Source organism: Malania oleifera, chromosome 5, assembly GCF_029873635.1.
Source record: "Malania oleifera isolate guangnan ecotype guangnan chromosome 5, ASM2987363v1, whole genome shotgun sequence".
NCBI classification, from domain to species: domain Eukaryota; kingdom Viridiplantae; phylum Streptophyta; class Magnoliopsida; order Santalales; family Ximeniaceae; genus Malania; species Malania oleifera.
Window position 1 is genome coordinate 25,399,948 of NC_080421.1, and position 27,689 is coordinate 25,427,636.

Sequence of the window (27,689 nt, forward strand, 5' to 3'; positions counted from 1 at the left end):
TTATTTATTAGTTGTGTGGCTTGAGTAACTATTTGTTCAGTACAATATTTATACAATTTTTCAGAATATCATGATCTATAGTATTTATGTACAAAAATGTGTTTTACCAAATTTATAGAATTATGATTTACAGTATATACACAGACATATATATATATATATATATATTTTATAATATTTACAGAATACCATGATTCTCAGAATTACAAAACCATAGCACTCAGATATTATAGTTTATTTAGTTAAGATATTATAGTTTATTCAGTTCAAAAATTACAGGTCATACAAATCAGATATTACAGGTATTTTAGCTTAGATAATATAGTTTATTCATATCAGTTTTACAGTGTTATGGTTTTATAAAATCATGATGAAACAGTAGGATATATATATATATATATATATATATATATATATAATAGTATTATACAATATCAGACCCTGATGAATCAGATCAGTTATTAGAGCATGGTACCATAACTATTCAAATCAAAGTGCAACCACATATCTCAGATATGTGTGGATTTTATGAGTAGTTGACCGTGCCTTGGGAGAGATTGCAGGCTCCCCAATAGTCTGGGTTGAGAGTGAGACCAAGTTTTTTACGAGATTTGGCTTATACCCAGCTAACGTCCTCGCCTTAGGCAAGACCACCTAAGGATTCCACTATAACGTTCTTTTTTGGGAGGAACAAACCATTTACAATCCATCCTTTATGGTGGAGCCCCCTCTCCAAGCGATACCTCACACTTAGTTATAACGATCCAATAAACCTGAACCGTCAAGAAAACAAAGAAATAAGAAAAGATTCTTATGTACAAAAGATGCTCTCAGATAGAGCTGGTTAGTACAAATTATAGTACTAATATACTTCAAAGTAAATATTAAAGAGAAACTGAATTGAAATTCAAAGAAGTATTTCATCGGATTTCTTCTTTCAATTTGTATCAAACCTCAGAATATTAGCTTTCAAATCAGTGATTGGAGACTTAGTTTATCTCAGGAAATTCTCAGCAAATATATGAGTACAAGAGAGTTTTGAGAGAGTATGAGCAATAGAGCTTTGAAAATTGATTTTCAATTTCTCGGTACTGATTTGATTTGAGAAACTATGTATTTATAGGCTCAAAAAGTGTTTAATTCATGTTGCCCACGTTACTTGGAGTGTTTCCTAAGTTTATACAAAATTTAGGGCACAAGCAATATAATTTAAATTTTAAAAACTTTAAGGTCAGACGCTTGAAGCTTCAAGGTCAATTGCCTGATCCTTCTAAACATAGTGTAAATTTTCTGTTTAAAACAAGGTCAGGTGCTTGAGGATTCAAAGGTCAGATACCTGAACCTACACTGCCTATTCAAAAATTGTTCATAAAAATCTTCAGTCGCTCGAGATCTAAAGCTCTGTCGCCTGAATAGTTATAAAATCTTTTTTTTTTTTTTTCATTTTTGTTTCAAAACTCTTAGCCATCTTACTTTGTTAGTTTTAAAAAGCTTTTTCTGGGGTTTTCAAAATAAGGTCTCTAAGTCCATATTAGCCCCTAATGAGCTTAAAAGCTTTTCAAAATGACATTTATAATGAAATACTTACAGAAGTCATCCTAAAAACATAACAACTCTCTAAGCTTGAAGTCTTCATATATCTTTGCTTTGAATCATCTTAGACTTAAGCTTCAATATTTTTTAAGCTTCCAAATGTTTTGAACATCTTGGTCCTCTTGAGCTTTCTTTTGATTACTTTGTTGCTGGAGTATAATTTATGGTACTTGTGATCTTGAACTTTCATTTCTTTAATCCTTTTGAACTTTGCCATACGAGGTTTCCTGAAATATCATCACTTAAACAACAACTTGTTAAATTAACCTTTATTTGTTATCATCAAAATAAGATTCGAAAGTCATGTTAAGCCAATAGAGTTAATCTTATGCAGGGCTGAGTTTTATTCACCGTGTAATGCCCTAGACCCACCACGTGGGGCCCGGAGTGTTATGAGACCAACACGGGTCTCTGATACTATTCACACAGCGAAAATAATTTAAATAAACTCGAACATAATATACCAGAGTTCTATAATTACATAAGTAGACCATAAAATTCAATCTCATTATTCATATTACAATACCAGTATGAAAAATATATATTAAACATAAAATTAAAATACATATACGATTTGATATTTACTCACAAAACTACCCTGCCCACGAGCTATCTAAGCTCGATCACCTAGTAAACCTGAAAAGATCAATAATTCAACGGGGTGAGACACCTCTCAGTAAGGAAGAAATAATTTACAACCGTGTGTGGCTGAAGTGTTTAATATATAATTAAAATATCCATACAAACACATTCATAATCCAATAGCAGCCAAGATAACATGTTTATAATCACACCATGATCAACATCTCTATCACCCAATCACATGCCCACATATATGATTATTTTAACTGATAATTTTAGAGAATGAGGAAGTCTACCCACCCATACAAGTAGATTCCCTTTGTTATAGTGCTAACACCAGGACACTCACCTTTCTCAGTAAGCCTTTGGATTATGTATCCAAGTAAAGTCTCCGAGAATAGGGGAGGTCATCCACCCATACAAGTGGCTTCCCTCTACTTTGGTATCCACAAATAATTACCAGAGTACTCGCCTTCCTCAGCAAGCCCTCGAGTGGAGTAATCTACTTTACCATAAATACTTAATTAATTAAAGTCACATGCAACCAACAATAATTGTTTCACAGAATTCCACACATATATGCATACCACGAACAATCCACACAGTCTTCAATGATACCCACACAGGATCTATATCCACACAAAATGTAATCATCCACACAAGACTCTAGCACACACAACATACACATCCACATAGGACTATCAACCATATGGCATACATGTCCACACAGGACTAATCATTCACATAGCATACATGTCCACACAGGACTACTCAAACCACACAGGTTACAAGATAAACACTTCGTTCATGGTAAATAGGTAAACAAATTTCTCATACCACTGTAAATGTTTATCTCCCACTATAAATGCCCATATAACGACCTCCTCATACCATTGCCAACGTTATATGACGGATATATCAGGTACGATATAACGACCTCCTCATACCACTACCAACGCTATATCGCAATTTACATGAACCGCATCACAAATCAATAACAAAACCAATCACTTAACGCATCCACAGCTCTACCATAGTATACACAGCATCAGTATCAACAACCAACCAGTATACTCAACCAAGCAGAAATTACAGTCAAACAATATTCATAATCACCATAAATTATCACTCCACAGTACTCGCAACCATTAAATTTTCAAAGCTATTTTCATACCACACAATTTTTTCCAATAAATTATATATTTAAAAACAGTATTTTCAATACCAGCATGTTTCAGAAAATTATACTTGAATATGTAAAAATTATACCCAAAATTAGTCAATTTAAAATTAATAAAAATACTATTATAAAGTATTTCCCTTTACCTGCTCCTCGGGATTCCTGTTCAAATCTGGACAAAACGAGACCCTTTATTCCAAAAATTTCAACTTACTCAAATCTCATAAAAATACCCATTAAATACTTCTTAGGCTCCAAATACCTCAAAATAATAATGAACTTTAAATTATCTTACTTACCCTGGTTTTGGGATGTTTCCCAAACTTCTCAAAATCGAGAATTCACTTTGCCTATATTGTATAAAATCTTCCCAGGAGTCTTGTGGTAGCTTTCGATCATCGAATCGAGCTAAATTCGACCCAAAATTGAAGAGAGAAGGCAGAGGAGCCGTGGTTTAGAGAGAGAAAGAGAAGGAAATAAAATTCCTTCGCTGAAATATGATTTTCCCCTATTTACAAGCAACTTGCCATGTGGCCTCGTCGACGAGACATCTGGACTCGTCGACGAGCCCAAGAACACCACTCGTAGACGAGACCGTGATCTTGTAGACGAAATTCTGAATGTGAGAACCTCTCTCAGTAAACCCTCGTCGACGAGACATGCATACTCGACGACGAGGCTTAGAAGATTGCTCATCGATGAGAAAATTCAACTCGTCGACAAGCGCCTGTTTTTTCCTTTTTAAATTTGTTTTCCCCTTTCTTCTATTTCTCATTTTTTCCTTTTATTTTCTTCCTTATTATTTTAAATAATTAAAATTTTCTGTGTTGTTACATACCAACTGTTTTAAAATCTTACAATCTTATGTGCAACCATTCATATCGAGTTTTTGGTAAAATCACAGTTTTTTTGTAGTCAAATTTATCCTTTATTTTTTCATAGGATAAGTGGATCTTTAATAATGAGATATTCAGTTTTTAATTTTTCATCTAAATGATGACGGAAGAAGATCATAACTTTTACGTGATCCTACAAGGATGCGGTATTTCCATATAAAATAGTGTTTCCCAAGTTCATTGCATTTAAATGGATATCAATATCAAGAATTCATGATAAATAATTATTGTCTTTGATATCAAGGAGAACAAATTCAATTTTGTTTAGGTTCGATATCTAAATAAATTAAAAATAATAAGGCAATTTAGAAAATAAAATGTAAAAACTAAAATAAAACTAAGATAATATATTTTCACCCTTCTGTGGTACTTAAATATGTTTCTTTAGGAACATTATTTTATTTTTCTCAATTTGTACTCTTTAGGAGTATGATTCCAGTTTTTTAATATTAAATTGAGTAATAATTTACCACATCTTTAGGAGGTTAAATATACTACCTCATCTGAAGGATAAATATTTCACCTCTTCAAGAGGTTGAATTTAACATCTTTTCGGGAGGTTAAAAAATATACTCTCTTCAGGAGGTAAATATTTATCATCTCTTATGAAGATTAGATACATAGCTTCTTCAGGAGGTTTATCTCTTCGGGAGATTAAATATGTAGACGAAAAATTTAAATATATTACCTCTGCAAGAGAACTATCTCTTCAAGAGATATATATACGATAGATTTAAATATATATAGCCTCTTCAGGAGGACTATTATACCATTTCTTCTAGAGATTGGTAGTTTAAATATATATATATATATATATATATATGTGTGTGTGTGTGTGTGTGTGTGTGTGTGTGTGTGTGTGTGGTAGTTTACAATATGATATGGAATCGGCTTTATACAAGATATCTCTATCTTCTCCCTATCTCTTCTTTATTTTATCTCTCATTTTCTCTTATCCTCACTATATGTCTACTTACATGAAAACATCAAATGTGTGTCCCAAAAGAGAAGGGGAGGGTGCCCTTTTATAGGACAATATGGATAGCTAAGCATTTATTGGGGGAAATTTAAGGGGTGGAAGATGGGATGACATACACTTTATTAATACAAACATATGGGGTAGGTTCATAGTTGATATTTCATAACATAAATTAGTTAATTGAAGTACTAATCAGTTAGCTATCGGTTTGATTAGAAGACCGATTTGGTGCCATTCAATTAGCCCGATCCGTTACCTAAAATTTTTTAATTAATTCAATTAATTAATTGTATTGATTGTATATGCTCACCCTAGTCTCATCTTCTAATCATAAGAAAAATCAATACTATATATGTTTCTTGACGTGTTTGTGTTTGTGTTTATGTTGTCCATAATGTTCAAATTGATATAATGTACTTCATATACTACCTAATAAAAAAATAAAAATCATAATATATAATTATAGCATTAATAAAATATTCTAAAAAATATATACCATATGTGTGTGCATTTGAATATAAACATATTTAAGCATCCCGCTCAGTAGTTTAGTCATGGTTTAAAAGTTTTGCCAAACCCCAAAATGTTAGAAACCAAATTAAATAGATGAATGGAGAATAGCCTTAGCTTCTTTCTTTTCTTTTTAGTTGAAATAGTATTGACTTTGTTTGCCTTGATCCTTAAACCCCGTACTTAGGGTCACCTCTATTGGCAAGTAAAATCTATATGGCTTATGGCTATCTCTTCATCAACACCATAATTTTACGAAACTCGTGAATTCCAGTCCAGGCCATCAATTGAAATGCCATCCAGCAGTTCAGTGCCGTCGTCTGGTTCTTCTGTGTCCTCCCTCGCATAGTCGCAGCGTCGCCACCTAACTCCCTCTCTTTTCTTTATCCTTTCGTACACTAAATTTCACATCATGTGCACCCTCAGCTCAGCTCTGCGCTGTTGCTGCTCTGCATGCTTAGTTTCTTTCTTCCTCATCATTATAGTTGGAAAGATAAGAATGACAGTTCTTTTCTTCCCTTTGCTTCTATGTTACTTCACTCCCACCTCCCACCTTCTCTCTCCGCAAGCATCCATTTATCCACTTCCTTCGTTTACGTACATTTAAACAGAGTGTCAGAGAGAGAGAGAGGAGGAGAGAGAGAGAGAGAGAGAGAGAGAGAGAGAGAGGACATGGCGGTGACGGCACCAAAGGTTGATGAGTTTCAGCCACATCCGGTGAAGGACCAGCTACCCGGCATTGATTACTGTGTTTCCAGCTCTCCTCCATTGGGTATCTTCTCTCTTGCATTTTTTTTTATTTTTTCTCTTAAAGACTCTGTTTGCGTTTCTGTTTCATTTGTTTAAGACTCTGTTTGCTGTTCCCTGTTTCATTTGTCTCAAACTCTGTTTAAGTTTCTACGTTTCATTTTTTTAAAAAAATAAAATAAAATTTCTGTTTGTGTTCTTCTGTTCTTGTAAATTCTTCATGTTTTTAATTCTTAGGTTTCGTTTCATTGATCCATGTTGTGCGTTCTTTTTGTTCTTTAAGTTTTTTGTTCATTTATATCAGTATAGCCTTTGTGTGAACTTTTTCTTTTCCTTTTTCTTTTTGGTGGGTGAGAGTGGGTTTTGATTTAGTTTGGGATTTTCTTGTCTTGTATTTTCATTGTTGATACATAGCTAGCCTAATGTGAATTAGAAAGAGTTTTGGTTGCACTCAGAGAGGCTTTTCTCATGTTTTAAAAATCTATCATCTGTTTGGTTGCCCAGAAGCGCCAGGAAAGGAAAAGAAAGTTCAAATATTGGGAACCATGTAGTTTCGTTTGCTAGCAAATGAAGAACTGACCCCAGCTAAACGAAATGTTAGTCTTAAACCCTATAGAGTTGTCTGTGGGGATCCTTTCTTTCCTGGCTACCAAACAATGAAACTCGAGATTAAAAAAGTTCTGAATTCTCTTTTGTTTTTTCCCCTAAGTTTTCTGATTAACCAAACGGAGCATCAAGACAAATCTCAAAGAATATCTCAGCTGTCTAATTCACGCTCTATTTTGTTTTTTTGTCTGCGTGCATGTCTGCGTGTGAGAAATTCATCTCAATGTATTTTACATAGCCATAATCATTAGAACACAGCTTAACTCTTGTTTTTGTGGAGGGGAAAAATTGGACTACTTTTGGCTCCAAAAAGCAAGGAAAAAATGCTTCCATAATTCAAAGGAAAATTGAACAATCCTATGTTGGAATACAAATTTTTAAGTAATCAAAATCGGGGTAATTCAACAAATTGGCTTATTTTTTATTAATGATTTCCATTCCTTAATGGCTTTCTGGATGTAGATGATGATATCTATACAGATGGATCTTATATATATCGTACGTAGAATGAAGTACCACATGAGTGGATATATAGGAATCCAAATCTGCCGAATCACTCATGTTATGATCTTCTACATCCTAGGTCGAAGTCAAATTTCCAAGACTTAAAAATTCAGTGAGAAACTAATCCTTGTATTCAAAATCTGAACTCTATTTTTATTTTATTTTATTTTGAAACAATGTACAGCTGAGGCCATCATCTTGGGATTCCAGCACTATTTGGTGATGCTTGGAACTACTATTATTATTTCAGGCATCGTTGTTCCAACAATGGGCGGTGGCAATGTAAGATTTTCTTAATAGTTTGATGGGCTGTTTTTACTCCAATAGAAATATGTTGTTCATTTGAACCAAAGGAGTATATCTGCTGCAACAGGGGGAGAAGGCTGAAGTGGTACAGACTTTACTCTTTGTAGCAGGATTAAACACCCTGCTGCAGACTTGGTTCGGCACCTGTCTCCCTGTAGTTATGGGCGGTTCATTTGCATTTGTTCTTCCTGCAGTATCCATTGCTCTATCCAGTAAATATAGCATATATGTAGATCCTCATCAGGTGTGTTAACCCATTTTCTTCTCGACATAAGTCTAATTTCTCGTTGTGTGTTTGGATTTTCTGAAGAATGGAAGAATGCATAGATGAACTTTATTCTCTCAAAGAAGAAGGAAAAAAAATGAATTTTTTAATCTATGGCTTTTTTCTTGACAAAAATATGGGAGGAAAAGTATGACTGAAAAGAAATGAATTTGCTCGTATATGACTCCTTTATTGCCATTTCTAAGCTTTTTCATGTCCTTCTCTTCTTCATTTTGAGAAGTGTTATCCGTTATTTAATGATGGATATTTGTTTAATGATAATCATTTTCTTTGTGAGGTATTTTCAGAGGTTTATACAAACAATGAGGGGGATACAAGGGGCACTCCTAATTGCATCAATTTTTCAGATAGCTATTGGTTTCTTGGGATTCTGGAGGAATGTCATTAGGTGGGATATTGCAAGAATGTATTATAGATGATAAAATTTCTTTTCACTGAGCACTTGGCCATCACTATTTCTTTGATGATGATGCAGCTTCCTGAGCCCTCTTTCTGCTGTTCCTATTGTAACTCTTACTGGACTTGGGCTCTACCGGTATGGTTTCCCACTGGTAAGAGATTTGAGTTCTACATTCCCTCAACATTCATAGCTCATTTTTATCTTTCACATGCTTAATGTCCTAGTTTTTATTTGTAAGACCTATGGTTGTTTGTGAAATCAATACATTTAGTTGGAGACCATAGAGAGTGATAATATCACCTTAGTAACTCAACTTTGATACTTTTAGATTGAATGTTACTATGAAAGTGCCATTCCCTACTGCGAGAGAAGTGAAACTGGTCACGGTTGGTTACTGTTGGGCAGACCAAATGCATTCACTAAAATGTTTTTTTGGCAGCCTAAAGAGTGGTTTCAAACAACTAGACTTGTTGCAAGGGGACAGATGAGAGGTTACGAAAGAGAGTTATGAGTGAAACCACATCCCTGTTATAGACCCATTTGGAATAACTATACATCCTTTCTTTGTTTGAGAATGTTCACTGGACTTCCCATCAAGAACTTAACGATTCATTTTTTTATTTAGTTTTTCCTAGAAGATCTGTTTAAAAGGTTTTGCTTTTTGTGCCTTCTCTATTTTGATCTTACATCCTTCTCTGAGGAATTTAAATGGAATATAAAATTGTATTGCCATTGAGTTAATAATTGAAATTGAGCATCAATATTGGGTTACTGTTTTGCTGACTTATCTTAAACAATGCATTGTGATGCAGCTAGGAGCTGTATATGTAAGCTAAAGCTGTTTTCTTCAACTATAGTTGTTTTCATGCTAAATTCTGTTCCATAATCGTACAATCTTTCTTATCAGCATGCCTCTTCTTTTTGCTGTTTATAGCTGGCAGAATGCATTGAGGTTGGCCTTCCAGAGTTAATATTGCTGGTTTTTATCGCTCTGGTGAGTGATGTCCCTGATCATTTTCTTTTATAAGTCAAATTTTACTGATATCCTGTGGTTCGCAAGGCTAATCTGTGAAGAAGGTATAGAGGCAGCGCAACTTGGGACTGAATTACAATGTACTTTTGAATCCGAATTTTGTCAAGTGGCATAAAAATGGATTAGAAAATGCCAATAAAGTGGAATGAAATATTTTAAGTTTTAAATAAAGTCAAGGGTGGAATTTGTGATCTCATCTTTTATGTTCCAACAGTTCTGCATAAATTTCTTGAGTTTGTCTGATGTTGGTTCCTGTTGATTCTGCAGTATCTGCCTCATTTAGTAAAATCCAAATGGCCCATATTTGTTCGTTTTGCGGTCCTGTTTTCGGTTGCTATCATATGGGCATATGCAATCATATTGACTTCAGCTGGTGCATATGATAGAAGGCCTCCAAACACTCAAACTAGCTGTCGCACTGATCGATCTGGGTTAATTAGTGCCGTTCCTTGGTGAGCTCCAACTTACCAACTAAATTGCAAATTGCATTTTATTGCATCTGTTGCCATAGCACATACGAAATTTAAAACAATTTTCTCTCCCTTAAATAATTTTTTTCTGACTACTGCTTCCATTTTCTTGATACACTTTTGAAAGTCATGCCCTATTCAGTCCAATTGTGTAGCGTGGACTGTTTACCCTATTTTATGGCTCAGAGCACCTCAAAATAGGCTCTTCGCTAAGAGGTAACCTGCCTCCTAACTAAGGGCATTAAGTTAGATGGTTGACAATTGATGTAAGGAACCTCCATGTTAATTAACAATAATAAATCATTCTACAATAGCATCTCCAGTTTATTTTTCGCCTTTGTGGGAAGTTAAACCTTCTAGTTATGTTGGTTCATTGCCATCAGGATAAGGATTCCATATCCATTTCGATGGGGGGCTCCCAGTTTCAGTGCTGGTGATATTTTTGTCATGGTCGCTGCTTCATTTGTCGCTCTTATTGAGGTTGGTTTGATTATAAAATGCTTCATGAATCTTTTATTTTATAGACTCCCAATTCTGTATTTAACCTTCTATAGTTTTCCGAAAGCAAATGAATCTGCTCCTAGGGCTGCATGTTGTTGGTTTTCCTTCAATTTTTTACATACAAATATCAGAAAGAAGCTGGATGCTTGTGAATATCCTTTAATGGTTTCATGGGTGATTCCATGTAGTCTTGCACCAATAGATAAGAAACATGCAAATAATCTTGTGAATATGCGTTAATGGGCAAGTAATCTCATCATGTATTCATCTTCCTTTCATGTGATTCAAAATGTTGTTGTTGTGTGTTTGAAATGCGAATAATAAGTTTCTCGCATCTGATCATGAGACACAATTTCCTTCCTTCTGTACCCCTTTTGGCAGTCTGCGGGTACATTTATTGCAGTGTCAAGATTTGGGAGTGCCACCCCTACACCACCTTCTGTCCTTAGTCGTGGAGCTGGATGGCAGGTAGCAGTGATCCTGTTATACTTCTTTTTTATTCTCTATTTTTTGGCTCTCATATGCTCCTTGAGATTTGATTCTGCATCATTATAATATTCTTTTCAACTTCAGGGAATAGCCATTTTGCTGGATGGCATGTTTGGATCAATAGGTGGCTCCACTGCATCAGTGTAATCAACATATCATCCCTAAACTGTTAAATAGTGTTGGGTGGAGACTCCTCAAATGAGGAGTGTTACCATTCTTGCTTCATATTTGAGTTTGTGATATATATGATTTTGTAAAAAGGTTGAGCCACCCAAGAGCATATAGCTATGGTCAGTATGATCAGATATTTTCTTTTTGGGTATTTAGAAGGAAAACAGAAAGGGAATGGGCTGGTTCAGATAGAAGTCTTAAATAGTATTTGCAGATCATATGATTTTCCTGCTGCTGCTCTTTCATCGTCTCCCAATTTCCAATACCTCTTATGAAGGGACACGTATTCTGCAGTTGTGTTAGTGCTACTTATGTGTTTTATTCCCCTCAATATCTATAATTTAATCTTTGTCTTTTTTGGTATCCATAGTGAAAATGCGGGTCTTTTGGCATTGACACGGGTTGGAAGTCGAAGAGCCATTCAAATATCAGCAGGGTTTATGCTCTTCTTCTCAGTATTAGGTGTGTTAGTCTAACTTACGATTCTGCTAACTATTTCTTACTGATTATTTTGTACTTTCATCATGCCCTCCCTGGACCCCTGATGCATATGTGGGAGTCTTGAGCATTGCATCTTCTTTCTCTCTTTCTATATGATTATTTGGGAATATGTGCAGCATTCTCCCTTCCTGTTCTAAAAACAATGTTCATTGGTTTGACGGTGCTGCATCCTTGGTCACTAACCTGCAGGTAAATTTGGAGCTGTTTTTGCTTCTATACCTTTGCCAATTGTTGGAGCCCTTTTCTGCGTCTTGTTTGCTTATGTGGGTATGTACCATCGCCCTTTCCTAGCATAGAATACAATCTGAAGTTTCTTTTCAAATTATATTGGCATTGATTGGGATATTGCAGCAATTGTTTTGAATGGTTGTATAGATCTTCATCATTGAAAAGTATGTCTGGCTTGGAGCTGTTGTTTCGTGAAAAGCAAAGAAGGCTGTAGTTGAAGCTTGATCTTTCTTTAAATAACCGTGTGATGAAAATTGAAATGAGAATGAGCTAAAAAGACTATGGATATGAAACATGCTTTAGCTCTTTTTCTAACTTGATATCATATTAAATCCTAAGAATCATTGTGTAGAAAAGATTAATGAAAAGAATTCAAATTAAACTTTGAAGTTCAATAGTTCAATAATTTCATCAACTCCAAACAAACATGCTTCCTAATTTCGACAAAGAACATGCAGGTTTCTTAGTAAGATTGAAAAAGTTACATGTCAAATTTTTTAACAAATGCCCTTCTTGATTACCTATTGTGAAATGTTGTCCTGTCAGCAGCTTCGGCAGGCCTCAGTCTCCTGCAGTTTTGCAACTTGAACAGCTTCAGGACAAAATTTATACTAGGCTTTTCCCTATTCATGGGTCTATCAGTCCCACAGTACTTCCATGAATATTTGCTTCTTTCTGGTCGCGGTCCTCTGCACACTGGATCCACGTCGGTGCGTATATTTCATCACAGCTTGTGTTCTTGCTTGCATGAAAATTTTAGGCTAGAACTAGAAGACTAATTACGACCATATTGACATTCCCTACCTGCAGTTCAACAATATAGTGCAAGTAATCTTTTCATCCCCAGCAACAGTGGCAGCTATTGTTGCAACTTTCTTGGACTGCACACTTGGCCTTGGGCACAGCTCGATTTGGCAAGACTCAGGCAGGCATTGGTGGGTAAGGTTCAGGTTCTTCAATGTGGATACAAGAACTGCAGAATTTTATTCTCTTCCTTACAACCTTAATAGGTACTTCCCACCCTTGTAATCTTGATTCAACCCTTGCCCACCAAAAAACATATCAAATAGGGGAACATGAAGCATTAGATAAGCCGCCTATATAATATATATATATATATATATATATATATATGTTTTCTTCTGCAGTGTCTGGTAATGGGTCTTGGGTAAACATTATTTTGATGTATAATTTTATGAATCCATTTTTCTGTAAACAGAATTATGTATATCGGTTCCTTAGTCAAATCCCTATTTTGGTGATTTTCTTTTTAAAAAATGGCACCATAATGTAGGTGGGTTACAATTGTATGTATGGTGCAGTATGGGGCGCATTCTCCCCCTGTTATATGATGGTATTTGTATGGTATTCACATACTTGTAACTAGGGAGGGTCAATGGGGCAGCTTTGGAGTGAGAAGGGCAGAATCCTGAATTTGCTCTATTAAGAATTAACTGTTTTGCCTACTGTTTTGAATCTGTCTTGGGGCATTATTTATATCTCCATTCTCCCCTCATTAGGGGATTCGTCTCCCGTGGAGGATCTGAATCTGCCCCACCAACTATAAAAGAACAAACAAAATTTTTTGAAGAAAAAAGTCTAGTAGCATAACATACCATAATGTTAGTATAATTATAGCTAACATAATCGTTTTTTGAATAAAATAGAAAAATAATAAGCTTAAAAGCTAAGAATAATTGAATGAAAATATTATACTTATACACATATAGAGATACTTATGTAAAATCAATCTCTCTCTCTCTCTCTCTCTCTCTCTCTCTCTCTCTCTCTCTCTCTTTATATATACACATTTTTATTTATATTCAGTGTGGGTTTTGGTTAAGGGGTGTCAGGAAAGAAACTAGGCAAGAAAAGAAACCAAAGCAATGGGCAAATCTTTTCTTGTCAATAAATCAGTAAAGAGTAAAATATCCATCAATGATGACCAATAATTTTAGTTAAAAAACAAATGACAATCTGCCAGAAGCACATGAAAAATCACTTAATAGAGATGATTTTAACATGGAAAACTCCTCTAATGTGAAGAGTATAGATCATAGGACTTACGAGACCCAAAAACTCCACTATAATTTAAGGGCAAGTTTATAGCAGCTCAAACATCACAAAATGCTCACAAACATAGAGCAAAATACAGATTCCTAAATATATATATATATATATATATATATATATATATATATATATATATATGTAAGAATCACAAATAAATAGCAAAGAGTTTGCAAGAGATCACCCAAAATGCAGCTACTGTTCTAACCACAACATCTAGGTCTCCTGAGCTCCAAAACAGATTTCCACAGTTCAAATTAGAGGTAGTCTTGAAAGTATTGTCAAAATTTTAGTAAAATTGGACTACAAATGACTCTAATCGAACGGTTGATCAAAACTGCTCTAACTAAAGTTTTGCAGCTCCTCTCTGTTTTAAAACTATTGCACTATTCTGCCTCTCCTCTTAATTCTTAATTCTTTAGTCATGCATCGGTCTTGTAAATGGTCAACTTTAATGGGCTTTAAACAAATTAAAATAAAACTTGGGCCCTTTATTAAAAAAAAAAGGGCTAAGCATAAAAACCCTCCCCTACTAGCCCATGAGAGGAAGAAGACACTTTAATAAGCTTATCACTAAAAATTGATGTTAGTGGTGCACATAGCTCAAGTTTCTTACATGACACCATCTTTGTCATCATATCGACAAAATTTTTATCAGTGTGAATCTTTTCAAGTTCAAGTTACTTACAGTTCAAAACATCTCGAATCCAATGATATCTCGTATCAATATGCTTTGATCTATCATGAAAGGTTGGATTCTTACCAAGATGAATAACATTTTGATCATGACAAAATAACACATACCTCTTTCAAATGATCCCAAGTTTATGCACAAGCTTCGTCATCCACAGTAACTTTTTGCATGCCTCCATAGTTGCAATGAACTCAGCTTTTGTGGTAGACAAGGCAACACATTTCTGCAACTTGGATTGCCAAGCCACAACTCACCCTACAAAGATAATCAAATAGCATGAAATAGACTTCCTTAAGTCCAAATCCCCAACCATGTCTGAATCTATGTAGCCAACAAACATAGGTTTTCTAGACCCAAAACAAAGTTTCAAATCAGTAGTGCCACAAAGATATCTCATAATTTGCTTCATAACATTCTAATGCTCTCCACCCAAATTAGAGAAAAACCGACTAAATGTACCACATAAGCTAAATCTAGCCTCGTGCAAACCATAACATATATTAAGCGTCCAACTATATATATATAAGGAACACTTTGCATGTCTCTCTTTTCTTCATTACTAGAAGGAGACTATTTACTGCGTAACTTAAAATGTGTAGTAAGAGGTGTGCTTACCACGTTAGCTTTTTCCATGCAACACCATTGAAGTATCTTCTCAATGTACTTCTCGCGAGACAGTCACAATTTCTTCTTCTTTCTATCACAAGTGATCCTAATTCCAACGATTTGATTTGTTGATCCTAAATCTTTCATTGCAAAAGATTTAAAATGCTCCTTCTTCAACCTATCAATCTGGGAAGAACCATGACCAACAAACAATAAGCATATCAGCAACATAAAGCAACAAAACGATAAAGTCATCATCAAAGAAATTTTTAAACAAATACACAATGATCAAATGTAGTCTTCTTGTAATCTTGTTGAATCATAACAAACTCGAACTTCTTGTACCATTGTCTAGGAGTTTGTTTCAGGCCATATAAGTTCTTCTTCAATCTATAAACATAATTCTTTTTTCCTTTCACCTTAAAACCCTCGGGCTACTCCATATACATTTCCTCTACCTAATCACCATGGAGGAAAGCAGTCTTCACATCTATTTGTTCAACCTCTAAATCAAGACCAGTTGCCAAGCCCAAAACAACATGGATTGAAGACATTTTTACTACTAGTGAGAAAATCTCCTCAAAATCAATCCCCTTTTTTGACTGAAGCCTTTGACAACTAATCTGGTTTTGTATCATGGTTGTGAAGTATTCTCTTCATGTTTTACCCTATAAACCCATCAATTCTTCAATGTTTTTTTTTTTCTTTGGGTAACTTGACAAGATCAAATGTATGATTGTCATGTAGAGACTTAATCTCATCTTTCATTGCTTCAAGCCATTCTTCTTTCTATTCACTTTCCATAGCCTCTTCATAGCAATCATGTTCTCCTCCATCAATCAAAAGTACATACTAGATGGTTACCTAGTAAAGTGTGTTTTGTTTTTGGCAAACCTTTTAAGTGGAGTTGTAGTTGTTCAATAGTTAGTTCTGATTGATCATCAGCAGTCTCGTGCATAGGAGCATCTTCCTCATTTACAACTTCATGATCTTCCTCAACATAATCATTCTGAACATCTGTCTTCACGTCATCCTGATTATCAATCTTAGTTGCATTAGACAAATTTGTAGGAGATGGATCCAGGTCAATTAGGCCATCACTGCCCTAAGACTTTGAATTCTCGCTTGTCAATATTTTCAATGGTTTGATCTTCCATGAAGACCAAATCATGACTACTTACAAATTTCTTCTCTACTTGATCATAAAACATGTAGCCAAATTCATTTTGACCATACCTTGCCTTGTTTTGATATCTAACTTAGATCTCTCATCCTTATGCACATGTACAAAAACTTTGCAGCCAAATACATGCTAGTGGTCATAGTAAACATCCTTCCAATACCAAACTCTGTCAAGAACACCTGCAATGCAAGTGGGAGATAGATCAATCACATGTGCAACAGTATATAATGTCTCACCCTAGAATGATATAGGTAGTTTTGCTTCTAGAAGCAAGTATCTGACTCTTACTACCAATGTTCTGTTCACCCTTTTTGCCAAACCATTCAACTAAGAATTTTTTGGAGGTGTTTTCTGATGTCTAATGTCCTGTTGTCTACAATACACATAAAATGGGCCACAATATTCACCACTATTATCAGTGCAAATACATTTCAGTTTCAAGCACCTAATCTTTGGATTTTAAAGCATAAAGCCAAAGTTTCCTTTAATTGGTATCAATAAAAGTAACAAAATAAAGTGCACCACCATATGTCCTTACCTTCATTGGACCGCAAACATCACATGTATCAATTTAAGTAACTATGTTTATGTTTTTCTAGAAGGAATATGGTTCTTGAATGAAAACCTTTTCAGCTTCCCAACCAAGTAGTGAACCCATCTTTTCGGCTTTGCACATTTCAACCCTGACAACAAATTCTTCTCGGCCAAACAATTGAGTCCTTTCTCACTAATGTGACAGCCTCTTGTACCATAATTCTGATGAGTTGACACTCTCAACCACATTCACAAAATTTATAGAAATAAAAGCATTCATCAAAGCATAAATGAGAAAATTTATTACCCCGGGCCACAACTATATTGCTTCTAGTAAGTCTCCATTGTCCATTACCAAAGAAATTACAATAGCCATCATCATTAAGTCTTTCAATAAAGATCAAATGCAAACGAACACTAAGCGCATGCTTGACATCATTGAGTATCAACCTTGTTCCAATGTTGGTCTCTAAGAAAACAGTCCCAATGCCTACTATCGGTACTATTGAATCATTTCCCATTTTTAGAGCCCTAGAATCACCAAGAGTACAAGATGTGAAGAAATCCTTCCTTGAAGTCACATGAAAAGAGACACCACTATCAACCATCCAACTTATCTCATGACAAACAATATTAATCACATTATCATCATAGTCAAGAACAAAATCATTTGCAATAGTAGTGGTAACACAATTATTATTTTCATGATCCTTCTTCTTTTGCTTATCACTGTCACCCTTATTTTCTCTCTTCCATTTATAGCAATAATTTTTAATATGACCAATGTTACCGCAATAATGACACCCAATTTTTTTTTTAAATCTTGACCTTGACTTGCTTCGATTTTTATCTCTACCCCTTTCATTTTTATGTTTACTTCTCCCCATGTTTTCTGTAACAAGCACCTCAGATTGGGATGAACCATGAGATCTTCTTCTCATTTCTTTATTCAAAAACATTACTCTTGACAAGTTCCATAGCCACAGTACCATTCGGAGCATAATTAACAAGTGAAACTCGAAAAGTTTCCCAAGAATTAGGTACAGTAGTAAGTATCTGAAGTCCTATAATCTCATCATCAAATTGTATGCCTATACCTGACATTTGATCAATAACTCCTTGAAATTTATTTAAATGATTAGCCACAAAATTTTCTTCTTTATATTTTAGTTGGATCATCTTTTTAAGTAAAAACAATTTATTATTGCCAGTCTTTGAAGCACACAAATTTTCAAGTTTCTCCCACAAAGTTTGTGCATGTGTGTCATGTTGAATATGATTCAAACATTCTCTCCAACAAAATGTCGAATAAATCTGCAAACTTGCCTATGCTCAAAATCCTATTCCTCATTAGTCTTGGATTTGGGTTTTTGAGTAGCAAAAACAGGTAAATGCAGAACCTTCACAAATAGAATATCTTTCATCTTATTACTCCACAACTGATAATTTGTGCCATTTAAATTTATCATCTTACTTGTGTTGATATCCATGTTCATACAAAGAATAAATGAACTTGACTCTGATATCACTTTATTGGGAAAGAAACAAGGCAACAAATGAAATCAAAGCAATGGACAAATCTTTCCCTACTAGTAAACTAGTGAAGAAAAAAATATCCAATAATGACAACCAATAATCTTAGCAAAAAAAATAACTGAGAATTTGCCAAAAGCACACGAAAAATCACCCAAAAGCACATGAAAAATCAGACCTAATAGAGACGATTTTAATGTGGAAAACCCCTTCAATGTGAAGGGTAAAAATCATGTGGCCTATGAGACCTAATAAAAAAACTCTACTATAATTTAAGGGTAAGTTTATAACAGTTCAAACACCACAAAATACTCACGAACTTAGAACAAAAACAGATTTCCAAATATATACATATATATATATATATATATAAAAGAATCACAAATAAATAGCAAGAAGCTTGCAAGATATCACCCAAAACACAGCTACTGTTTTGGACACAAAATCTAGGTCTCCGGAGCTCCAAAATAGATCTCCACTGTTCAGATTGAATATCGATGAGTCCTGAACGTGCTATCAAAATTTCAGTAAAATCGGACCACAAATGACGCCCTGATTGACCTTTTCATCAAAACTGCTCTAACTGAAGATCTGGAACTCCTCTCTGTTTTAAAATTGTCGCACTAATCTACCTCTCCTCTTAATTCTCTCTAGCATTGCATCAATCTTGTAAATGGTCAGCCCTAATGGGCTTTAAAAATAAAAATAAAACTTGGGCTCTTTTTAAAAAAAAAATTGGGCTGGACCTAACAAGTGGTGCAATACTTGGATGAAAAAAATTACATTTTTCTTGGCTAAATGCACCTTGAGTCACGAAATTCATCCCAACTATATTAAATCGTTCTGAAACTATTGAAGCTATGGGGCAGATTGGGACAGGATATCCACCAATCTATATCCATTTACATCCTTAGTTAAGTCTAACATTCCAAAGATGATTTTGTCACCGAAGATATAGTGAAGACTTTGCATAGGTTGTGTACTGCTCAATCACGTATATCATTGTGCTTTGACTTACTAAGACATGTTCTCAAAAAATAAAAAAATAAAAGAACTTTTTTTTCTTATTACAAAGAATAGGTTATATTATAGTCATTATAGTTTTAACATTATTTCATAAATTTGGGACGCTTTAAGTGCATTTAATGCCATAGTGGGTATGTAAAATAGGAGAAGGCAAAAGCTGCCTTGGCATTAAAAGATGTAGCCTAAGGTTTAAGAAGAAGTACATTAAGAGGGTAACTCCTAAGTAAAGGAGGTGAAGTGAAATGTCTTTTAAGTTGTTAACCTTGTAGTGATCTTTTTTGGTTCATGGCATAAAAAATGTTGCTAAGGAACGATATTTTCGAGGATCTCATTTTCAGGAATTTGAAAATAAAACAAATTTTGGCATAATTAACATCATGAAGAAGCTATTAGATCATAATGATTCTTAGATATATCACACATCCAATAATCTAACTTATGGGATATCAAATCAAATTTTTCTAGGTAAAGACTACTCAGACCGTTGAAAGAGCACCCGCATATTTTGCTAACAAATTATAATGAGATACATCCATGAACAATAATTCTAATATATTATTGAATATAAATCAAGAGCTAATATCCAATGCTATCATTAAATACCAATCCTATATTTAAATAAAAATGTAAACTGAACATTTTTAATAAAATATAATTGAAATCTCCTAATATCTTGTGTGGAACTCGAGCCACAATTACTTCTTTATATATAATCTTCTAACATGAACACATTTTTTCAGACAATATACATTGCTTGGCCAACAACTACTTTACATATAAAAAACAAAAAAGTAGCCCAAGGGTACATTCATTATCTATAATACTAATCCAAAAAATCCCCTATGACTAACTGTTATCATCTACAAGATAAACCCGACGCACCAAACACACTTCCTTGATGAAGTGTTTGAGCTTTGGCTAGGTTGGGTGTCTAACTGCATCTCTTGCACTGTTTTCAAAAAAATTTGATGCTACATATGACTCAATAGCTGCACCTCCAACCTTTTGACTTGGCCTTCCATCATGCCTTATTATAGAGCCATCCACATCTCTTCGCATAATCCTTTGCTCAACCTACTCACACAATAGACTTGGATTAAGGTTTAAAATCCTTAAGCCAACTACATAAAAATTGATTTTGGAATTTGAGAGATAAAATTTAAATTGACTAAAGAACTTAAAATAACTATTTAAAGGAATTCGGCAACACAACACAACAAACTAGCAGTAAAAATTACATGTGCTAACATAAATAAAGATTACATGCTATTTGTGGATCTTGCCTTTCCCCTACTTCTACAAACATTTCCAAGCCTCTCTCTTGTAGCATTAGTAGCCATTCGATTTCTCCCAATTGGGTCCCTTTAGCAGGTTCTCTTGTTGTGGCCCAAGTGCCCAACTGCTTACAATAAGTACACCTAATAGTGGTGCTTCTTCTTGCTTAATTTTCAAGGCCATCTTCATCATGTTCCCTTTTTTTTTTTGGATAAGTAATAAGTTTATTGATATAAAAAATGAACACCAAGTACACAAGGAGTGTACATGGGGTAAACAAATCAAAAACAGAAATTACAAGAATCTAGGAAATCAAAAACAGAAGAAAATGATTGGTTTCGCAAAGCAGCCAACCAATCCATCAAAGTTGTAAAGAAAAATAGCTTCAAGTCCGAAATGGATCTTTCCTTATCTTCAAAACACCTACTATTTCTCTCCCCTCCAAAGACACCACAATAAACAATGAGGAACTATCAACCAAATAAACCCATTTCGATAACGACCAAATCTGCCTTGCCAATATGCTAGAAGTCCCACTACAGATTGCGGCATAACCCAGCTCACTCCAAACAAACCCAACACCATAACCCACAAGTCCACTGCAACTGGACAATGAATAAAAAGATGATCAACCGTCTCATTATTACACTTGCACATGTAGCACCAATCCAATATCCAAACCTTTCTTTTTCGTAAATTGTTAATCGTTAAGCATTTCCCTAAAGCAGCAGTCCAAATGAAAAAAACTACTCTAGATGGAATTTTCTGTTTCCAAATACTTTTCCAAGGAAAGCCACAATCTTTGGAGCCCATTAAAATACCATAATAACCTTTACCCAAGAAGCCCTTCTCTCTATCAGATTTCCAGCACATCTTATCCTCACCGAACCCCTTCACCGATGCACCATATATGGTATCCATAAAACCAGTCAAGGCCTCTAATTCCCGAAGATGCATACCCCTAAAGAAACTTACATCCCAAAACAAGACTCCATTATCAAACTTCATAAGCTCAGCCACGCTAGCTTCTTTATCTCAGCAAAATCTATACAAATCAGGATAGCTGACTGCAAGAGATGTCTCACCACACCAATGGTCTTGCCAAAATTTCACCTTAGACCCATTTCCAATATCACATAGAACGTGGCAAGAAAAAGAAGGCCATGCTCGACTAATATTTTTCCACAAGCCAACACCATGTGGACCATTAACAGGCCTAGTACACCAACCACCCCATTCACAGCCGTATTTCACCTCTATTACTTGCCTCCAAAGAGCAGCCTTCTCCATCCCAAATCTCCATAACCACTTCCCAAGCAAAGTTTCATTAAACTGTCTTACCTACCTTATCCCCAAACCACCTGAAGAAATGGGAGAGCAAACAGTATCCCATTTAACCAAATGGAATTTTGGTTCATCACCAATGTCACCCCATAAAAAATTTCTTTGAAGTTTCTCAATATGGCTAGCCACAGCAGCAGGAATAGGAAATAAAGATAGAAAGTAAGTGGGTAAATTAGATAGAGTGCTTTTAATTAACGTGACTCTACCTCCCTTAAGAAAGTACAAACGTTTCGACCCTGCTAACCTTCGTTCTATCTTCTCCAAAATTGGGTTCCATATTGTCTTATCCTTGAATTTGGCTCCCAAAGGAAGACCCAAATAGTTCATAGGAAGATTACCTTGTTTACAACCAAGGACGTGCAAGAATAAGTCAAAATTAAACACCGTACCAATAGGAACCAACTCTGACTTGCCCAAATTTATCTTTAAACCAGAGACCGCCTCAAAACACAAAAGTATCACACGGAGAAACAAAATCTGATCAAGATCAGCGTCACAAAAAATTAGGGTATCGTCCGCAAAGAGAAGATGAGACACCACCAAAGCTCTTCCCTCTATAAGCCCCACACCAAAGCCTGACATGTGACCATCATGGACAGCTTTATCCAACATTCTCCCTAGGGCTTCCATAACCAAGACAAACAACAAAGGAGACAATGGGTCACCTTGTCTCAACCCCCCTAGAGCTCTCAAAAAACCCACAAGGAGTGCCATTTATCAGAATGGAGAAACGAACTGTAAATACACAAAAGAAAATCCACCGCCTCCATTTGGCAGAGAACCTACCCCGTTCTAGTAATTGCATAAGAAAACCCCAATTTACATGATCAAAAGCCTTCTCGACATCTAATTTGCAAAGTAGCCCCGACACCCCGGTTTTCAATCTACTATCAAGGCATTCATTAGCAATAAGTACAGGGTCAAGAATCTGCCTGTTTCTCACAAAAGCATTTTGTGAAGTTGAAATTATATCTTCCATAACCATGCGAAGTCTGGTGGCTAAGACCGTAGCAAAGATCTTATAACCCCCCCCCCCCCCCCCAACAAGACTAATAGGGCGAAAATCTTGCTTCATTTTTTTTAGGAATGAGAGTGATGAAAGTAGCATTCAGGCTTTTCTCAAACTGGCCTTTAGCAAAATAAATGATGGAACACAGCCATAAGATCAGGTTTGAGAATCCCCCAGCAAGCTTGGAAGAAAGCCATCGTAAATCCATCTGGTCCAGGCGATTTATCACCATTAAAATTTTGTATGACTTCACAAATTTCTGCCTCCTCAAATGGTCTATCTAGCCAATCTGCATTATCACCGGATATTCTTGGAAATACTAAGACTTCTGGGAATGATCGACTAACTTATTGCTCAGAGTATAAATTCATGAAAAATTGAGTGATGTAATCCGCAATCATACCTTGATCGGAAGACAAGGCACCATCAACCACAAGGCTCTCAATACCATTATTTCTTCTATTAGAATTAGCCATTCTATGGAAAAATTTGGTATTTGCATCCCCCTACTTCGATATTTCCTTGGTGTGCCCAGAAGCCTCCTTAGTGGCGGTGGTTGTTTAGAGTCTCCAAGTCCATTAGGCCATTGACTTTCATCGAGCAAAGGATTGACGATCTGGTCATATATCCTTAAAATATATCCTTTATGATAAAATGGGTGTGTATAATCCTCCAATTTCAACCTCTCATAGTGCACAATAGTAGCACAATATTGACAAGGGATTTCACTAATTTGCCAATAATGACAATCACAAGACAATTGTTCAAGAAAAACAATACATCTTTTCAGCCCATCTAAAACTTCATAGCCTATCCCTCCATCATAAATGACCCTACAAAACTCACCATCTTGCCTTATCTTCACCAATCTTTTTTCTCAACATTACCGTCACCTTCATCCTACTAGAGTTGAGTAAGATCAATATAGGCTTCCCCTTTATGTCACCAATCAGATTGTTGAAGCTTTCTATGAAGGTATTAGTAACATTGTTAGCTTTGGCTCTTATGTCAAATGGATGCCTGCATCAATATTCAAGAGGTGTTTTCTATAATGTTACAATAGCAACAAGATCTATCTTCTCAATTTGTTCAATAGCTTCCCTAAATGATTCTTTATTTGGTGCCCTAGTTGCTGCCCAAAAATGTTTCCTAAGTTCTAAACAATTATGTCTTTTCTTAAGGTTGCTGAATATGTGTCTATGACATAGTCTATGATTTGCACCAAGCATTGTAGCATTGATGGCATTAAGTACACCTTATTAAGAAAAACAATATTAGAATTCATGCAACTTTGAGTGATGCATAATTAGGGAAAATTCTTGTAAATTAATAGGTTTTAGATTTGATAAATGAATAAGTGATGCGTTGAGTCCACCCTATGCCTTTAGGTTTTATCTATGCATTTGGTATAAAACATATGAACATGAATAGAGTTATTAATAATAACAATAAAAAAATAAAGTAAAAAACTACGAAGTTTACCTTTTGAGCATCTAACATGAAACACTAAAACCTATTCTGTTCAGCAAGTGGTCCAGAAAATTTTCCAACAATCATCATCTTCACATTCAACCCCTGCAATAGGAATTGGAAAAATACCCATGTTTCCATCTAAAGCAACAATAGACAAAAGAACTCCATATGGACACTTTAAGTGGCATCCATCAAGGCCAATTAACGATTGACAACCCTCTAAAAACCTCCTCATCTATGCATGAAGTGACATGAAAACCCTCTTGAACACTAGGGCGACATTAATATATGGTATATCACATTCAATCTTATACAAGCTTCCTGAATTTCTCATTAACACTATAGCTCCATACCTTGGAAACTTGCCATAAGGCTCATAGTGACTGCTGTCTATTTTGTCTTTTACCCTTTGCCTTGCTCTATATAGTTATCTCTCACTTGCTTCGATACCAAATTTCTCTTGCACCTCTAACTTCATAGCTGCCACACTCATGTTTAGATTAGCCCAAAGTGTCTTCAAGTTTTTGTCTATCCACTTTCTGTTGGCATTTGGATTTTTATTGATTATACACTCATGTTGGTCAGCGTATGTTTTAATTTGGAATGTGTGATCATTAGGCAATAGGGAGGCATGTTATTCTCCATGGGTAGCCATTTACATCACATTGCATAGTTACCCTTGTTTGCTCATTTTTTATCATACGCAAATAAAACCTTTCGAATATGTTTTCAAAGCATCCATAAATTGTTGCATATTCTTAAAAAACATTCCCTTCATCAATTGTACATTGCTTGTTTTTCAATCCTTACCTTTGAGTCTTGTGCTTGTAGTAGGTACATACACACCTGAACTATAAAGACCATCACTATCAAAATCAGAGCTTTTACCTAGTTCAGCTTGACTATTATTAGAATTGTAATCACAAATATTGTCATCACCCTTATGCATTTCATCTTCATTTTCATCAACAAGCTCACAAGACCTTAAGCTATGTGAATCAGATTTGGTGTCATTTTCATTGAAGTTTTCATCTTCATCAGTGCTAAACCCATAAATTTCACTATTATTATCAAACCCCACATCAACTAAATAACCACCCTCTTGCATAATATAATGGTTGTTTTCAGCCATTTCCATCAATGTAGAATATCAAGCCTTGCGGGAAAAATAGGTGTCATATTCAATTTAAAAAAAAAAAGTTAGCACAAACTAATCTATGATGCCTCAATAACCCAAATACTTGAAAATAACACATTCTTATATTTTTCTTAATTTTTCCAAGTCCTAGACACAACCCAAATACTTGAACTTGAACTTGCACTGGCACTTGCATTGAATACGCGCTTGCATGTACGAACTCAGCAAATCAAGTCCATTTATCTCATAAGCATCTAAATGTTAGGTGTGCATTTTGTTAAAAAAAAAAATAGGGAATACATGGAAGTGTGGACTCTTGCTGAATGTTGAGCAATAACAAAATGTCATCTGATTGTAGAAGCTTATCATAGTGCCTCCATAGAGTTTCACAAGAAATTTGCAAGAATTGTCTCCACAATAGAAAGCATAGAAAGAATAGTGAAATAAAATATATACTTGATATGAATGCTGAATGGAAAATAAGAATAAAATGGCTCATACATGAAATGAATTTGATGAAAAGATATTGATGAAGTTGCAAAGAAGGGTAAAAGCTTTGGTGGTCCCATTTGTTTCAACTCTCCGCCATTCTCAATATTGAAGTGGTCAATTTTTGTTTTACAAAATTTCCTTGAACTTTCCCCAAATCATCTAAAACTTACTAAAAATCTTGATATTTTAAAGAAATTTATCAAAATTTTGGTTATGAACTAGAATCAATTTATTCCCCCCTGTTCATATATAGGTGAGGAAGGAGAAATTAGGAGATAGAATTACAACCCTTCCCTAGCTAGTTTCCCCATTCAACAAGACTTGCACAACTTCGGTGGTGTTAGAAGGCTATTGGGTATATCATGAAGAGAAAAACAACCCATAAGCAGGATTCTCATCTGGAAGAAGGAAAGGATTTGAGAAGTAGAGGGTTGTCAAAAGCAATCATGCTCTTACTTCTATACTGACAACCTTAGAAGTAAATCAAGATGCTTATCATACAACCAAAAAAAATTTAATTCCTAGATTTCAAATCTCAGTCACAAAATACCATTTTTAACAGTCTCCATTGACTTCTTAAGAAAAACAACAATGAACTTTTCAAAATTATTAATATAATAAGTTATGCCAAATGCCCAGTATAGATGCCATTATATATTTTGTTCCAAATTCTATCTTAGACATCCAAAAAAATAAACTCCTTCAGCTTTGGCAGAACATGGTGTTCTTCTTGCGCGTATGAACAAATTAAAAAATTCCAAAACCCAACATTTTCATAGCACAAGCAATTGTTTTTGGTGTCCAAATTTTCACTACCACGGACAAGTCTCATGCAATACCTAGCAACCACAAAGCCTCCTTAGACTTCAAAATAAGTTTCAAAACATCTACGTAACAAGCCATGCTCGAAACCCTACCGAACTCATCCAAAATTGTCACCGCTTCCATGATTGGATGACCGAAGTCCTCAGCCATTGCCCTTCTCAAACACTAAAAAATGAGATTTTGAGGGAATCCTAGTTATAAAAGTGGCCTAGAGAGAGAGAGAGAGAGAGAGAGAGAGAGAACATACCTACATGTAGAAGATGGAAGCTCCAAGATGAAGCTTCAAAAGCCCCATGGCAGAGGAGGCGTGGGGTTCTTCTCTTCAAAGCCCCAACTTCCTAAGCTCCGTCTCCAAATTGCAGCGCTTGATGCGTTTCCCCTTCGTCGCTATTTTTTTTTCTTTTTTTCGCACAAACCAATTTCATTTTGAGGGGCAGTATTGTCCAAATAAACGAACGCTTAAATGTTTCATTCATAATTTCCTTCAGGGCTTTTTGATAGTTTT

General features: G+C 35.1%; 1 protein-coding gene and 1 long non-coding RNA gene across 3 annotated transcripts; one reads left to right on the forward strand and one right to left on the reverse strand.

Annotated features, from left to right (window-relative positions):
* Positions 1-6,394: 6,394 nt before the first annotated feature.
* Positions 6,395-13,026, forward strand: LOC131154986 (nucleobase-ascorbate transporter 4). Its single transcript, XM_058107857.1, has 14 exons — positions 6,395-6,512; positions 7,782-7,879; positions 7,971-8,147; positions 8,477-8,577; positions 8,665-8,740; positions 9,524-9,583; positions 9,890-10,074; positions 10,476-10,572; positions 10,975-11,061; positions 11,167-11,225; positions 11,624-11,715; positions 11,944-12,021; positions 12,532-12,692; positions 12,793-13,026. Exons 1-14 carry the CDS (start codon positions 6,413-6,415, stop codon positions 13,009-13,011), a joined length of 1,590 nt encoding a protein of 529 aa, XP_057963840.1. The 5' UTR covers positions 6,395-6,412; the 3' UTR covers positions 13,012-13,026.
* LOC131154988 (uncharacterized) lies at positions 12,341-27,619 on the reverse strand. Of its 2 annotated transcripts, XR_009136724.1 has the most exons (6): positions 27,432-27,616; positions 16,589-20,702; positions 16,247-16,385; positions 15,362-15,538; positions 14,857-15,001; positions 12,341-13,024 (listed from the first exon to the last, which is right to left on the reverse strand). It is a non-coding gene; the product is annotated as an uncharacterized LOC131154988 (long non-coding RNA). The 2 variants fall into 2 exon arrangements; XR_009136723.1 differs by lacking the exons at positions 16,247-16,385; positions 16,589-20,702 and having other exon boundaries at positions 27,432-27,619.
* Between the last annotated feature and the right edge of the window lie 70 nt (positions 27,620-27,689).

What these genes read in the sequence shown, in the direction of transcription:
- LOC131154986 (XM_058107857.1), top strand. Translation starts at nt 6,413, where the DNA reads ATGGCGGTGACGGCACCAAAGGTTGATGAGTTTCAGCCACATCCGGTG. An exon ending in TTAATTAGTGCCGTTCCTTG is followed by an intron (nt 10,075 to 10,475) that starts GTGAGCTCCAAC and finishes CATTGCCATCAG; the next exon opens with GATAAGGATTCCATATCCAT. An exon ending in CATTTGTCGCTCTTATTGAG is followed by an intron (nt 10,573 to 10,974) that starts GTTGGTTTGATT and finishes CCCTTTTGGCAG; the next exon opens with TCTGCGGGTACATTTATTGC.